Below are 14,798 nucleotides of genomic sequence, written 5' to 3'. Positions count from 1 at the left end.
CTGTTCCATACCACCTACTTTTACACAACAAACTGGTATTGCTACTTTCTACAGCATTACGTTTAAATCTCTATAACATGATCCTATAGCTATGATTAAAGAAATGGAAATAATGAAAAATACCATGTGTGACACACTGGTGGTTCAGCATTAAGATCATTTAGGTCTTGATCTATATTTGTGTCAAGGCATACAGTATTCTGCATTTTTTTAAATCAATATGATCAGGGATACAACAATTAACACTGCGCATCTAGTCTGGCAGTCATTTCCAGCTCCCTGACCAGATCTCCTTACCTTAGCCCACCTTTCACCCAATATGGCCAGACATGAAAGGCAACTCTAATCCAATAAACTCTCTGAGCACTGATATGCTTGATAAAGGCCCGCTAGAAAAGTACACCCTGGTTGTTCCAGGGATTTGAGGGACTTGCCTGGTAGGTCCAGGTGCCTGCATCAGGAGATCTTGTTTATAAGTCTACTGCCAGTTTTGTTCTCTTCCAGTATCATTTAGAAAAAGCAAAGTCCAAGCAGGGTTTACAATAATTTAGGGAGTAGGGTTGAAAAATCTGATCCTGATGATTAACAAGGCATAAACTCTGTTGGAGAAATCAGTACATATAAAAAATACAAGCACATAAAACATTGTGTTAGATCTTTAATATTTTCAATATTTAGTTTTTTGTTGTTTAGAAATATTGCACATGGTCAACATGCCTGCTTATGAGATAACACTCACATCGCTCATCCTAAAATTCCTTCTCCAAAGTAAGGACAGTTTATTTTTAAGCACAATCATACAGTGTACACGCATACATGTGTGTATGCACATATGTCTGTGGGGGTGTGTGTGCACGTGTGCATGTGATTGCACATGCATGCAGATGGACACTTAACAGCCCTAACCCCAGAGATGTAAATTGATAGTCTTCTATTACCTGTGTGTCTTTATATATATTTATAGAATATATATCCTGAATATATAGCTTGTATATATCCTGAATTTGGTTCAATAACAGTCAAGATGGCGGACAAAATAGTCATGGTGACTATAAAAATACTGTCTCTAGAGTAGAATATAGAATGTAGAATACAATGAAAAATAGACTATTGATTATGTTGCTGTGTGGAGAAAAACAAGAGGTTGGTTGTGTACACACACTACCTGCATGTGCTAAAACATTCACACACACCCAAACACAGACCTAAATGCACAAATATGGAAATACCAGTATATATATTTTTGCACACATCCAACTGTATACAGAGAAACAAAAGAGATACCCATAATAATAACTACCCCCACTCTTCACCAGGGAAGCAAAGAGCCAAAAAAGTGCTATTCAAAAGTTGTCTTTGACTTTTAGTAAGTTAAACCCTCTATCTCTTCAACAAGAACAATAATTGTGTGATTCTTTTTTTTATTTTATACCATAGTTAAAGATAGTATCACAACATTTCATTCCTCTTACTTACTGCACTGGGTTTAATATCTATGGCACAGAGCCTTTCCCCGGAAACAAAATAACCCACCCACTTCCAAAAAAATAAAATGTCCTATTGCACCATTTGACGGGAAAGGATAAAGTGTCGAGAAGAAAGGGAAGAGGGGAGGGCTCCAGAGACTGCCCTCCAGGGCTGGTCTAGGATCTGCTTTCCCTGAACTAACCCTAACCAGAGCCATCCTGAGCTACATAGCGCTTGACCCGGGACCAGTGCTTAAGGGCACTTTCTAACAACACTTGAGGAGGTCTTAAAGACTCGATAGAGGTAAGGAAGGGAGGATGGACAGGACTGAGGAGAAATGGGTTGAGAGGAGAGGAAGAGGACAAGGTAAGGAAAAGGGAGGTTGATAACATACGGAACAAGATTATTATTTTTTCTACTAAAACAATCTCTAAAAACAATACTTTCCTGATTTAACTTGCGGCAGTCCCAGACGAGGGGGCCGCACAAATTGTGCAAACACCTGATTTCTGCGTTTTTAACAAAACGACAAACACCCCTGCTCCCCCACTTCTGTGTCTGTTGAGAAATCGTAGCAGAGGGAAGGGGGGGAGGGTGGGTGGAAAACTGCCCCAGGTTTGATTAAAAGTAGGGGCTGCCACCAACTGATTTTGTCCCCTTCTTTGTCCAAAGTTTTTTTTTTCTTTTTTTTGTGTTGTGATTTTTTTATGCTGGAGAAGAAACACAATAGAGCCACGAGAGAAAAACAGGCCACGGTAAAACTGGTTATTTCCACGGCAACAATAACGAGAGAAAGCAACATTATATCCACTGGGAGATTCAGAGAAGTTTGGTTAAAATTCTACTTTTTTTCCGCTCTGTTGCTGTTGTTGTCCTTATTCGCTATTATTATCTGTCTTCTTATAGGTGGAATATAAATCTTTCATCCAATGAACGTCTTCCAGTTTCTTCTTCTGCGTTTTCCCTCTTCTGCTCTGTTGGGAGCCAGTCAGTGTTGAAATCAACATTGAATCTTCAAAGCCTCACAACCATTAGTCTCTCTTTACATAATCTCTTTATGGAGCCTGTTCACACAGGTTTTGGGGAGGGCCCCCCAACAGACATACAGACATATATAATCAGCTCCCGCCAATGAGGACTCAGTCTTTCATAATGGCAATAACTGAAGGTGCAAATATTGGTCACACTACATCCCAACTCCTGTTCTCTTTTCACTTTCCAGGAGCGAATAGATTTCATGCTTTCAGCTTCTCTTCTCACTACAATCACTAAAAACTGTGCAGGCCAATGGCTTGGTCAGACCAGGGTTTACTATGTTTGTGTACAAGTGCTCACACAGCACAGATGTGTCCATGTTTGAGTGTATGCATGTAATGTACAGTATATTTAAGTGTGTGTGCTGTCTGTCTTGCAGCATCGAGGGGCTGTGGAATATAAGTGGAGGTCATTGGGGTTGTGTTTGTGTCCCGACCACTGTGCTGAGGAGTGGAAGGGCGAGAAGGAGGTCAAGTCAATGGCATCTGAGGGCTGGCTGGCTGGCTGGCTGGCTGGCAACAGCAAACTGCATCTGCACAATAAGTGACAAAGTGCCTTTGTGTGTCATGGTCCTTGGTGGTGGCCCCTAAGGACTGCCAACCAAGAGTAACAGTCTGATTTGGTAAGGGTGTGTGCGTGTGTGGGATAATGTGCATGCTGGAGATTACATACGCACCAGTGTTTGTGTGTGTGCCAGAGATAGAGTGTGTGTACCACAGAGTTTGTGAGTCTTAAACTACAAACTACTGTACAAATGTGCTGAGAGCAGACCTGGGCAAAGTGTTCACTGAAAATATTCTTCATCACTGGAAAAAAGAAACTACAAGGAGCACTTGACTCATCAGGACTTGCATGTTATTTATCCACTTTTGAGGCTCTTCATTTTTTTTGAATGTCTGATTGGACAAATCAAGCACACCTTGAGTAGTTTGAATATCTGTGACCATATTCAAAACTTTTTTTTGCCCAGGTCTGGTGGAGATTTAGTGCCAGTTAATCGGATCCCACTGGAGTACTGGTGCAACACATACGAGAACATTCTGTGAAGACGACACACTCCTCTCTCTCTCTTTCTTCTTCCTTTCTTTGATTTCCTGCAATTTCCATCCTCTCCAGCTTATGATCCTTCGCTTTTCGGCTCCTCAGGGCTCCGGCCTTTGTCTCCATGCTGCTCCGGCCCACCGTCCTCCCGGGATGATTGATTGAAGGAGGAGCTGTGGGACCGGGCAGGGCTTGTTTCAGCTGAGCCCCCGGGTTCGAGAGTTCCAGGCGTGGCTGTCTGCATGATCTTCTGACGAACCTCTCGGATCTTCAGTTGCAGACAGACCTTATTGGGGAAGGTGTCCGAGTAGCGTGCCTGGAATGCAGCAGTGGCCTGAGCTGGAAAGTGAGAAACGTAAGAGGGAGGAGTGAAAAGAAGAAAAAAAGATAGAGCACATTAATAAAAATCAAATCAAGAAAGCACTGCAATATTAAAGAACTGCACAATTAATCTAACCGCATTCTGATGTCAGACTGTGCAATTACATAATTGCATAAAACACTTCAATTATTTTGTGTAAAGTAGTACTTGAAATGTTTGCCAAAATGCCAGCAGAGGGACCTTTAAGTTTGCAATAGCGCCAATGCATTTGTACTTTTTTGGGAAATATTAATCTATTTTGAAAGCAGTACTGTAAAAAAAACATTTTTTATGCATCTTAACATTTGTATGTTTTGAGCTATGACATGCAGATGTCAAAACTAGCATTAATCCCTGCATTTTCCTTGATAATCAAGAAGTAGACTCGTGATACCATTTATGTTTCACATCATAAAAAAAAAAAAAAAAAGTACAAAAAATATTTCACATGGCAATTCAAGAAAAGAAACTTGTTGGGGCCATACCAATGTATCATTTTGTCAAAGATTAGCAAAGAGCCAAACCTTTGTACATAAAATAATTGTTTCTGTTATTGGTTTCAATCTCCTGTTTAATGTTGTATGTAGACCTGATAGAGTGGGTGTGGATGTGGATGAATTTGGGTGCATTTATGCCTTGGTCTCCCCTCCCCATTAGATCAGAGCTGCTGTTAATGTAAGGAAATTGATGACATCTGTGAGGTCGGAAGCGAGGCAGTTTGTCGACTGCAATGGGCAAAGACGCTGAAATCATTGCAGAACTGTTTATTTTTCAAGTGTTGTATAATTTTTCCATGAAAGTTTGTTAAAATCTCGAGTTGACGTTAAATCTGTGGCTGCCTTTTGTTTTGTTTGCATGTATTAACCCTGTTCAGCAGAGGCTTTTCTGGAAGTTTTTGGTTTTTTGAAGCCATTACAATACTTTTAGAAAAATGGCATTTTTGAGGTGTAAATAATTTTGGGCTGATGACTAATTCCCACCTGCTCAGTGTGTCCTTCAAAGTTCTTTAACATAACAACATTCAGAATTTGTTTGTAAAGATGTCACTAATCTCCCAGAATATCATATTTTTTAAAAAGATTTTGATGTTTTTTTCCCATCTTGTGTATATTGTTGATATTATCAATGTAATACAGTTACAAAGTGTCTAAGCTTAATTTAAGACCCTCATATTAAAAAAAAAACAGATTTAATCTTTTTAACAATACGCTGTTCTCACCGTGGCATCAGGTGCTATCTACAGGTGGTTTACCTGAAGGAAAGAAGCCGTGTTCCTGAAACAGCTGCATGACCAGGGCCCGGCGCTGGTCCAGAGTTCTGCGCAGAGAAGAATATGGGACCCGGTCTACATCACCCAGAATATCCTCTCCTTCTGTAACATATAAGAATAAAGAGAAAGACTTATTACTTTCAGTACATATCTGGAGTAGTCCTGCAGCTGTTGCACTAAGTGTGCCTGTCTGACCTGCTCTGTCGAAGGTGAAGATGTCTCCCTCACACTTGGCGGCACTCTTGGGGGTGTTGGGCTCTGAGCTGCAGCTGGAGAGACGGCGAGTCTTCCTCCTCGGGGAGCTGGGGTCCTCTGCAGATGGCTCCAGCTCTAAACACAGGACATATCAAGGGTTAAGGAAGAGAATAAGGAGAAAAGTAGGGAAAAACAGAAGAAAATAAAATGCAGGATGACAGAATGGGTAAGAGAATTAGTATCAATGTTATTGTGGAGAGGACAGTGGAGTTAAATGATCATTGAGAGAGAGCAAAGGAAGAACGAGAGGATTCAGAATAAAAAAGGGTGAGAAAATTAAAAGGAATGAAAGAGTCAGATTAAAAACAGGAAAGGATGAAAAGTTAAAAACAGCTGCTCTATTCAAAATATGAGCTCAGCCCTGTTCATAAGGGACAAGCTTGATCTGAGGACCTTTAGGTGAATTTACATAATTTTAGACATTATCTGTGATTATCATCCTTTGTGAATCTGTGATACTTTAATTGTAGCATAAAAGTTCCACTGCAGATTACCTACCATTTTTCACAAAACACAGAGACCATGTGACAGTAAGGGCATCTTTTTAAATGGTGATGTTTTTTTGGGACCAAATTATTTTTTTACTGTGCCTATTTTCCCTCTCCTCCTCTTCCTCTTCACAAAATTGTAGAACTGTGTTTTTAATTAATGAAGAAATTGGACAAATTCTTGGGTTAAATCTTGCTACGCAGCATGAGATTTCCTGCATGAAGAGCAGGCTCAAATCCATCAGAGGATCAAAATCTCAAAGGTGATGAGATGGCTGAGGACGGTCAAAGTAAGGAATACTTCTGTTTTTCTACGATATGTGAAATCTTATATTAATAGCAATGTTAAAAAATATACGAGGACTCCTGTACATTGAATACTGAGAGCAATAACCTGAAATATATGTGAAATTTACTATATTTTGGGGAAATGCATAACACTGAAACACTGTTAATTCTGTCAATTAAAACGATGACTAAATTCTCTCCATGACGAAGATGAGACTATGATTATCTAGAAACATCTTTGATATTAATAACTCTGATAAATATAAAGTTTAAGTTTCCTCATGAAGACTAAAACTAAAATGTCAGTGCTGGACTGTTGGATGTTCAAAATCCATGATATTTCTTCACTGTGTGTATAATCCGTAAAAATACAAGCAGAGATTGGGAAGAGAGCATTCAAGGTATGTCAGTATATTTTAAAGTAAATAAAGTAGTACAAGTGCATTAAAATGAGTGTTTTAGATTTATATCAGTTTTACAATATGGTTGATCAAACTACTCGAAAGAAATTAAAAGTTTTGACTTTCAAGATTAATCACGGGGGAGGGGGGGGGTTTGATTTAATAATGTTTGCTGATTAATTGCACTCTGATGCCCTTACAGCAGGCTAAAGTAGCTTTGTAATTCTGACTGGAACACATAAAAATTCTCTGTTCTCCTTATAATTAAAACTTTATGGATAAAATTCATACTCTACAGATTAATACTGCCCTAGATTGACTAGTAAGTGAACAATCTGCCCTATGTGTTTACTTCCTCTGTTTCAAAAGCAAGTGAAAAATTAGTACTGGTCATGCTTGCACTGGTTTTGACTAAAACTCAGGACTTTTTATTGACTAAAACTAGACTTAAATGTTTAAGGTTTTTGTTAACTAAACTAGCGAACATTCTGAAAGTGACAATGACTGAAATGTGACTAGAACTAAAAGGTACTTTTATGTTAATACAAAGACTAAATTAAAAATAGCCGCCAAAGTAACATAGACAAGTGGATGGTAATTTGTATCTCCTGTGCAGAAGAGCTCTATTTCACCACATTTTCTCTATATATCATCTTAAGTGTTTAATTATATGTGTGGGCATCTCTTTTTGCCTCTCACCAGTGGAGTTACGTCTCTTCCTGCGGTAGCTTCCCAGAATGGCTCTAGGTGAGGTGGCCAAACTCTGCAGAGTGGGCGAAGGAAGGACCTCCTCAGGGTTAAACTCTGGAAGCTCAGCAAAACGCTCCTCGAAGTTTGTCTCCGACAAGACCCTGCAGACAGAGAACACAGCGGTCATTTGAATCTCAAGTCCATTAATCAGCTGGATAAAATATCAAGGGAAATCCTCTGAATGTATACACATTTCTCATGCCTGAGGGCTGAGATCTGCCACGGCTTTCTCTTCCATGTGACCTCACCACCACTCTTCTGCTGTCTAAATAAAGAACATAAAGGGTGAGCACTCCACCCACTCGCATCCAGCAGACCAAGAGCTCCCACCGTAATTTCATGAAGTTGGAGGTTTTGTCACAAACTAAAAATGGAGCTAGATGACACTATGTGTGAAAATCAGTGTTAGACAAAGTCAACAAATGGAGTCCCCTCCAGATTTTTGCATCTCATCTTCAAGCTGCTTTGCACCATAATGACAGAAGACACGCTACCTCTCAGCTTGAGAAAATGTAAACTGTTAAAATAAAGAGAACATTGTCCTAGATTGACCAAAGAAGACAGAAGGATACGGCAGACTTGTTTTGTTTGAGTTTGGCACTGATTCTACAAAAGAGATAACTAAAGTCTGATGTTAGAGAATGGCTTTGGTCTTAAATAAAGGCTTTGCTTCCAGTCAAAGAAGAGATGGGGCTAGAATCAAAATAAAATATTTAGAGGCTCACAATCAATTTCACTTCTTCATTTAAAGGTCGTGACCAATTTTATGTCCTTCAGAAAATTCAGAAATTTCAGATTTATTTTTAACCACACAGAATACACCGACTTGTTGCTATTAAAATGACAAAAAAAAAAAGGTTTGCTTGCGATGCAAAATTTGTACCCCTTCTGTGATTTTAAAGTAATGCTTACTTGTCGAGAGAGTCAGGTGTCTTTTTGAGGGGTGGGGGTCTGAACTTGGTCTTCTTTGAGGAAGAGGGGGGCTCTCTTTCCACAGGAGGCGGAGGAGGGGGATCCAAACCTGAGGTCGTCGGAGGAGTGGAACGAGGTCCAGACTGGGAGACAGAGAGCGAGGTGAGTTAAATCCTTTAACTTCATCATATCCCTCTGTAGTCAATATCAGCTCTTAAATGACCCATGTTGGAACAGATAGAAGGTTTCTTTTTGGTCTTTACTGTTCCTCCATTTATCTAAGGATGCACTTGTCTGCTGTCCCTGTTCAGAAAAAAGTTGTTCCGACATTAAATAGACAGAAACAAACTATTAAAGTTCTTTAGAAGACAAAAGGTTAAAAGAAACTCTGAGTGAGGCCTCGAAGGACACCTGACCAAAGATATAGGTAGATAAATATAAAGATATATAGGTACTTTATTGATTTTGTTCCATGATATTATGTTGTTTTATGTTTTTATGCTCCTGGAGCAGGATAAGTTCATGAAAGGGGATTCATTTACACTTTCAAAGATCGATGGATGCGGAAGAAATCATCTCCTCTCACCTCTTTGCTGCTGTCCTCTCTGTCTGTCTCTGCATCACCCATCTTTTCACTGCACTCCTTCAACCCTCTCTCTCGCTCTTTGTCTGTCTCGCCCAGTGTCTCTCTGCTGTGCCCATCTCTCAGATTTTCCTCTTTGATTTGCAGACCGATGTCCTCCTCTTTTTTCACTGTGAAAGATAAAGATGATTCCGATTTTCCTCTTAAGACACAACAACATAACTCCTCTATATTTAAAAAAGATGCTTTTCACCTTTAAATGTTGTAAAAAAAAAACCCAGACAGAATCAACGTCAACTAACAACAGCTGAGATAAATCAATCCCACATGTGAAAAAATTAATAGCTATCTGAAAATTCAAAGCGTAAGTCAGTGAAAGCTAAATGACTGACATTAATTCCAATTAGACAAAGCATTACTTCATATTCATGTAAAAAAAGTGTTGGGTTATATGATCAAAAAGGTTTGACAACAGAAGATGTTATTTAGTCTAGATAAAGAGCAAGGAAACCCAAAGGCTAATAAAATAACACTGAAATTTTAATCTGAAACAAATCTCAACAAGCGGAACTTACCTGCTGTTGCATTACTCATACAGGTGAACAATGAGGAATTGGCAGAACAGCTTGACAACCCCTTTCCTCCATCCTCAATCTGACCATCTGGCTGGATTTCCTTCTTTACCTCCACCTTTGGCTCTACTTCCATGGCAATGTTAGGCTGAGGAGTTGCCACTGGAGAACCCTGGACTCCTGTTGCCAATGGTGAGGAGGGTTTCATCAGGTCCTGGGCGGGAGCGCCCACTGCAGGCGGCATTGTCGTAACGGAAACCACACCAGTAGGCAGTGCAATGGTCGGTGCAGGGTAGATGGCAGTAAGTACCTGAAGAAGAAAACAGAGCAGAGATGAGATGGAAGTGTGTAGTATGTGGCAGAAAGGCCTTCGTTTGAAGTGCAATAAAAAGAAGGACAAGAGGTGGTAACACTCATTGCGGACAGAATTTAAGCTTAAGAAGTGAAGTTTAATCTATTTGTTACTTCTAAAGGTAAAAAGTGCTTTAATTCAACCTAATGTTTCAGAAATGGTGCCACAAAAAGTGAAGCAATAGAGACTTTCAGTGAGTACCAGTAATTTTGCATGTTTATTGCACTTTCCCTAAAGTCTCAAAACAAACACAGTGATGATTAATTGATACCAGAATGTTACATCTAGCACCTTTGAGACCGCTGCCTCTGGGGCTGCATGAGCTTCATCCTTTCCAAATCAGATTCTACTTTTTCTAACATGAAAATTCTGATGATGTTTAGTCCATACACTCTTTGCAATCAGGAAATTAAATCTTCCACAAAGCTGAAAATTGAAACTCTAAGTAAAAGACTCATAAATTAATCAAACCTAATCCTCAGCACAGACTTCAGTAACCTTCACATGTCTACAAATGATCTTTTGAATCAAATAAAACCTGATGAAAAGACAGACTACCTTTAATGTGCCTCTTTTCAAACATCATTAACTCCTTTTGACGTTCTAGTTTTCTGATTTTCTTCAAAACCTCACTCCTACACACTAGGGTTTTAAAAAGTTAAAAGTTTTAGGTGCCAAACTGTACAGTTCTTTGATCATGTTTACCTGACGCACAGTGCTTCCCGAGGCCTGACCAGGAGAAGTCTGTGACTGACAGCTCAGGGGTGGGGCTGGAGCTAACAGTGGTGGTTGACCAACGATTGGCTGAACCAGGGTCTGCCCACTTGGGGAAACCGCAGCGAAGCCAAGAGCTGCCAGAGATGATGGGAGATACGCAGGGCCCTGGGCAGGTGTGCCCTGCTGGGGTGATGCAGCAGTAACTCCTGCGCCAGACTGGACATACGTAATCCTAAACAAGAGAGTGTTGAACATCAGAGCTGGATGAAGCTGAATATTATGCATCAAAACAGGGGACAACAAATGGCGAATTACATCTCTATAGCTTGATATGCACCAACACAAGTCTCACATACAAAAAATTGATCACGATCTTCTCGTTTGCATAGTTAAAAGAATCAGATAATTACCACCCTTTTAATCAGTAATGATTATTCTAACAACCTGTCCTTTCAAACTGATGATGAATTACGTTGTCTAAAAAGTGTTAAAAATACTACTAATAAATCTAAGCTCATTTTAAAGTGTTTGATCTATTAGGACCATCAGTCTAAGGGTGCTTTCACACCCTTGAAATGATCTGAAGTCCATTAGGCAAGTTGGTGTGGTTTGTTTGTATCGCTACAAAAGTCGTCAACTGGACTCTGGTGAAGACCAAACAACTGGACCAGGACAACTTAAGATGGTGGGTCTTGGTCCGCTTTTTTTTTTTTTTTTAAACTGTAGTGTTTCAGGTTTGTAGTGGAAACATGAACCAAACTCAAATCAACTTAACTGCAGGAAGCATTGTACTTTCTGGATCAAACCAGACATGTTAAAAACCACAGACAGACCTGAAGGATCTTCAGAAACAATTGCAAAAGTATCTTTTTTTTCTTCCTTTCATCAGGCTGCTGTCTTTATGAGAAATATTACAAAGGTAATGAATAGCCAGCATTTCCCACACACAGCTTTTACCTGGGCATCACTCCCAGGTAGGCTATGATCATTCAAATTATTTATTTATTTTTGGAGAAATAGCGAGATCTATTAATAAACTTACACTTTCTGCTCACTCTGCCCCTCACTATGACAGATACACTGAGCTGTGGGGGACACTTACTTAACTCTTGTACAACCAAACTGTTTTTGGTCCTCTACTGTTGCCATCTTCTGCTGATTTGCAGCTGGTTGCAATTGATGTAATGTGGTAACTTTACCACGTTGATTTAGGTCGATTCATATGTATTTATCTCAGGTTGAAGTATCAAAAGTGCTTGCTTTTATAGTTTTAAATGTATTCATTAACAACAACAAATTGTGAGCAATTTCCTTGCACATCACTCATTTTGGTCTACTTGTAAATGTCCTGATGCAAACACAGACCAATCTTAATGTAGTTATGCAACAATGAAACAAACTGATTCATCTTGACTGGGATCAGATAAACTGAAGAAGAGGTGTGAAACACTCTCCAACCTTAAACCATAAGTTATCCTGATCACCAGCATAAAATACCAAAAAACAAAAATCCATACCACATTTTCTTTTGAAGGATGGCTCAGACATAAAGTGCATTCAGCATGTATTCATCTCCCTTCTCTTTTTTCAGTTTTGATTTGTTGCAGCCTGATGCTACAGTTGTTTAAATTCATTTTTTTGTCTTATTCATCTGCACTCAGTACCTCATCATGGCGAAGTGAAAACAGAATTTTGGAAAAGAAATAATTTAAAATATCACGCTGATATCACACTAAGTATTCAGACCCTTTGCAATATCACTTGGGATCTACCTCCAGAGCCTCCCATTTCTCTTAATTACACCTTGATTGGAGTCCACCTGTGGTAAATTAAATTGATTGGGTATGATATGGAAAGGCACACACCTCTCTATAGAAGACCTCACAGATGACAATACATATCAGAGCAAAACCAAGCCATGGTGTCAAAGGAACTGCCTGCAGAGCTCAGATACAGCATTGTTGCAAGGCACAGAGTCAGAGCCAGAGTGGCTAGACGGAAGCCTCAAAGTGCAAAACACACGAAAGCATGCTTGGAGTTTGCAAAAAAGCACCTGAAGGACTCTCAAACTGCGAGAAACAAGATTCTCTGGTCTGATGAAACCAATATAGAACTGTGTGGCCTCAGTTCTAACAGTTATGTCTGGAGGAAACCAGACATCGCATATCGCCTGCCCAACACCATCCCAACACTGAAGCATGGTGGTGGCAGCATCATGCTGTGGGGATATTTTTCAGCAGCAGGGACAGGATGGCTGGTCATGGTCGAGGGAAAGCTGAAGGCAGCAAAATACAGAGATATCCAACTTGACAGGGCTTGAGAGGATTTGCAAAGAAGAATGACAGAAAATCCCCAATCGAGGTGTGCAAAGCTTGCTGCGCCATATTCAAAAAGACTCCAGGCCGTAATTTCTGCCAAAGGTGATTCAACTAAAAACCAAGTAAAGGGTTTGAATAATTATGATTTGTGATATTTCAGTTTTTTCTTTTAATTAAACTTGAAAACGTTTCTAAGATTCTGTTTTCATTTTGTCATTACGGGGTACTAAGTTTCAATTAACAAGAGGAAAAAAAAGAATTTAAACAACTGAAGCATCAGGCTGCAACATCAAAAAATTGAAAAAGTTGAGTGGGGTCTGAATAATTTCTGAATGCTCTGTATTTATGGAAATTTTTGCTCAATTACTGTTTGTCATTCAACAAAATGATTAACCCCACATCATTTTAGCTTTAAAGGAATGGAATGGAATTTTTTTACTCGAAACTGTGGTAAAATGGAAACATAAATTTCACACTTCAATATCTCCATGAGGTGAAGGAACGTAAAATCATACTGAAAGTGTTGACTCTCTTTATCGAACACTTAGAGCAAATCAAGTTTAAGTCATGTTTCGGGCTAATATCAAAATCTGACAGCATCTTCTATGATCGTTGCACTAAAGAATTTCCAAATGATCTCTGACCAGCTGAATCAGTAACTGAGGAAAACAAAAGTGGCTACATGCTGCCGCCTTTCAGGTGTTCGGACTGTGTTACTGACCTGGTGGGTGGAGAGGTCAGGAGAACGGTCTGTGGAGGCGCGGCACCGGGAGCCATCACTGTTGCCACAGAAACAGGAAAGGGGCTCCCAGAATGCACTGCTGCTGCACCGTTAGGATGAACGCTGGTCTGGACTACAGGCATAGGAGCGATCTGGATAATCTTTATGGGACAAGGAAACATAAAAACAAAAGGATTTTCTCACCAACAATCTAAAAACACTCCTAATAGTTAAGGTTCTTTAGAAGAAACACATCTGATTATCAAAAATGTATAAGTTATGTTTGTGTGAGAGAAACTAAAAATATCAAAGTGGTTTAATGGTCCACAAAGCTCTTGCTCTTTGATAAAACAAACTAGTGCTTCTGCATAGATGCAGAAAGACAGTAAGGCTGAAACTCGAATATTTATGATTACATTTCTTATAATTCATGCTTATGACTCATTAATTCTCCTTAAGCTAACAAGCAATGATGAACAAGAAAGTCCACGAGCAATTTATGTTTGTTTATCCATATCCAGTGTTTTACACTGATTTGGATTTGGTAGTGTTTCCCACACATACATTATACTTGGGTGGGCCACCCAGGTGTACATTATATACTGTGTAATCCACATGCACAAGAGAGAGTGCAAAAGAGCAAGAGGGAAAAATCCACAGATAAGCCCCTCGCATAAATGCACCAACTGAGGTGCAACATCTCTTGTCAAAACTGAAGCTTCTTATACTGACCTTTTAATAGTTTTCTGTAGGTAATCGCTGTCATTTTTTTTTTTTAAGATTTATTTTTTTAAGATTTCATGCCTTTATTTGATAGAGGAAGGACAGTGGATAGACTTGGAAACAGGGAAGAGAGTGGGGAGAGACATGCGGTAAAGGGCCACAGGCTGGATTCGAACCCGGGCCGCCCATGTACATGGGTAGCACTCGACCACTCGACCATCTGCGCTCCTGTAATCACTGTCATTTCTGTACTTAATTTATAGTTTTGGATGATTGTTGCAATATAGTTTATTGTCAACAATCCCCAAACACATGCAGATCGCCATGTTCATAAAATGTACTGCTGATGAATTAGTCCAAAGATCACAAGGGAAGAAAAAAACAAGGTAGTATTCATATAACCTTGAGTTTCCCCTGCCATCTTCACAAACAAACCGACCTGATTTGGCATTAGTTTATGATAGTTATGGGAGGGTTTAGTTCTACTGTAAGCCAGTATGAACAATGGCTGTTGCCAGTGTAGCGATTAGCTCAGATTTGGCTA

At 39.6% G+C, this 14,798-nt stretch overlaps 1 protein-coding gene across 3 annotated transcripts in view; it reads right to left on the bottom strand.

Annotated features, from left to right (window-relative positions):
- Positions 1-651: 651 nt before the first annotated feature.
- Positions 652-14,798, bottom strand: part of cica (capicua transcriptional repressor a) — a 52,299-nt gene continuing 38,152 nt past the window's right edge. For all 3 annotated transcript variants that reach the window (XM_041807979.1, XM_041807981.1, XM_041807980.1), the window contains exons 14-22: positions 13,532-13,692; positions 10,481-10,724; positions 9,427-9,733; positions 8,855-9,021; positions 8,269-8,411; positions 7,306-7,457; positions 5,370-5,504; positions 5,157-5,276; positions 652-3,882 (exon numbers count right to left, since the gene is read on the bottom strand). In XM_041807979.1, the coding sequence (XP_041663913.1) occupies positions 3,620-3,882; positions 5,157-5,276; positions 5,370-5,504; positions 7,306-7,457; positions 8,269-8,411; positions 8,855-9,021; positions 9,427-9,733; positions 10,481-10,724; positions 13,532-13,692 (1,692 nt within the window). In that variant the 3' untranslated portion in view covers positions 652-3,619. The remainder of the gene's footprint in view (positions 3,883-5,156; positions 5,277-5,369; positions 5,505-7,305; positions 7,458-8,268; positions 8,412-8,854; positions 9,022-9,426; positions 9,734-10,480; positions 10,725-13,531; positions 13,693-14,798) is intronic.

This window comes from Cheilinus undulatus, linkage group 16 (genome assembly GCF_018320785.1).
Source record: "Cheilinus undulatus linkage group 16, ASM1832078v1, whole genome shotgun sequence".
NCBI classification, from domain to species: Eukaryota; Metazoa; Chordata; class Actinopteri; order Labriformes; family Labridae; genus Cheilinus; species Cheilinus undulatus.
Note: the sequence above shows the minus strand (reverse complement) of the source record. Positions and strands in the feature narration are given on the sequence as shown.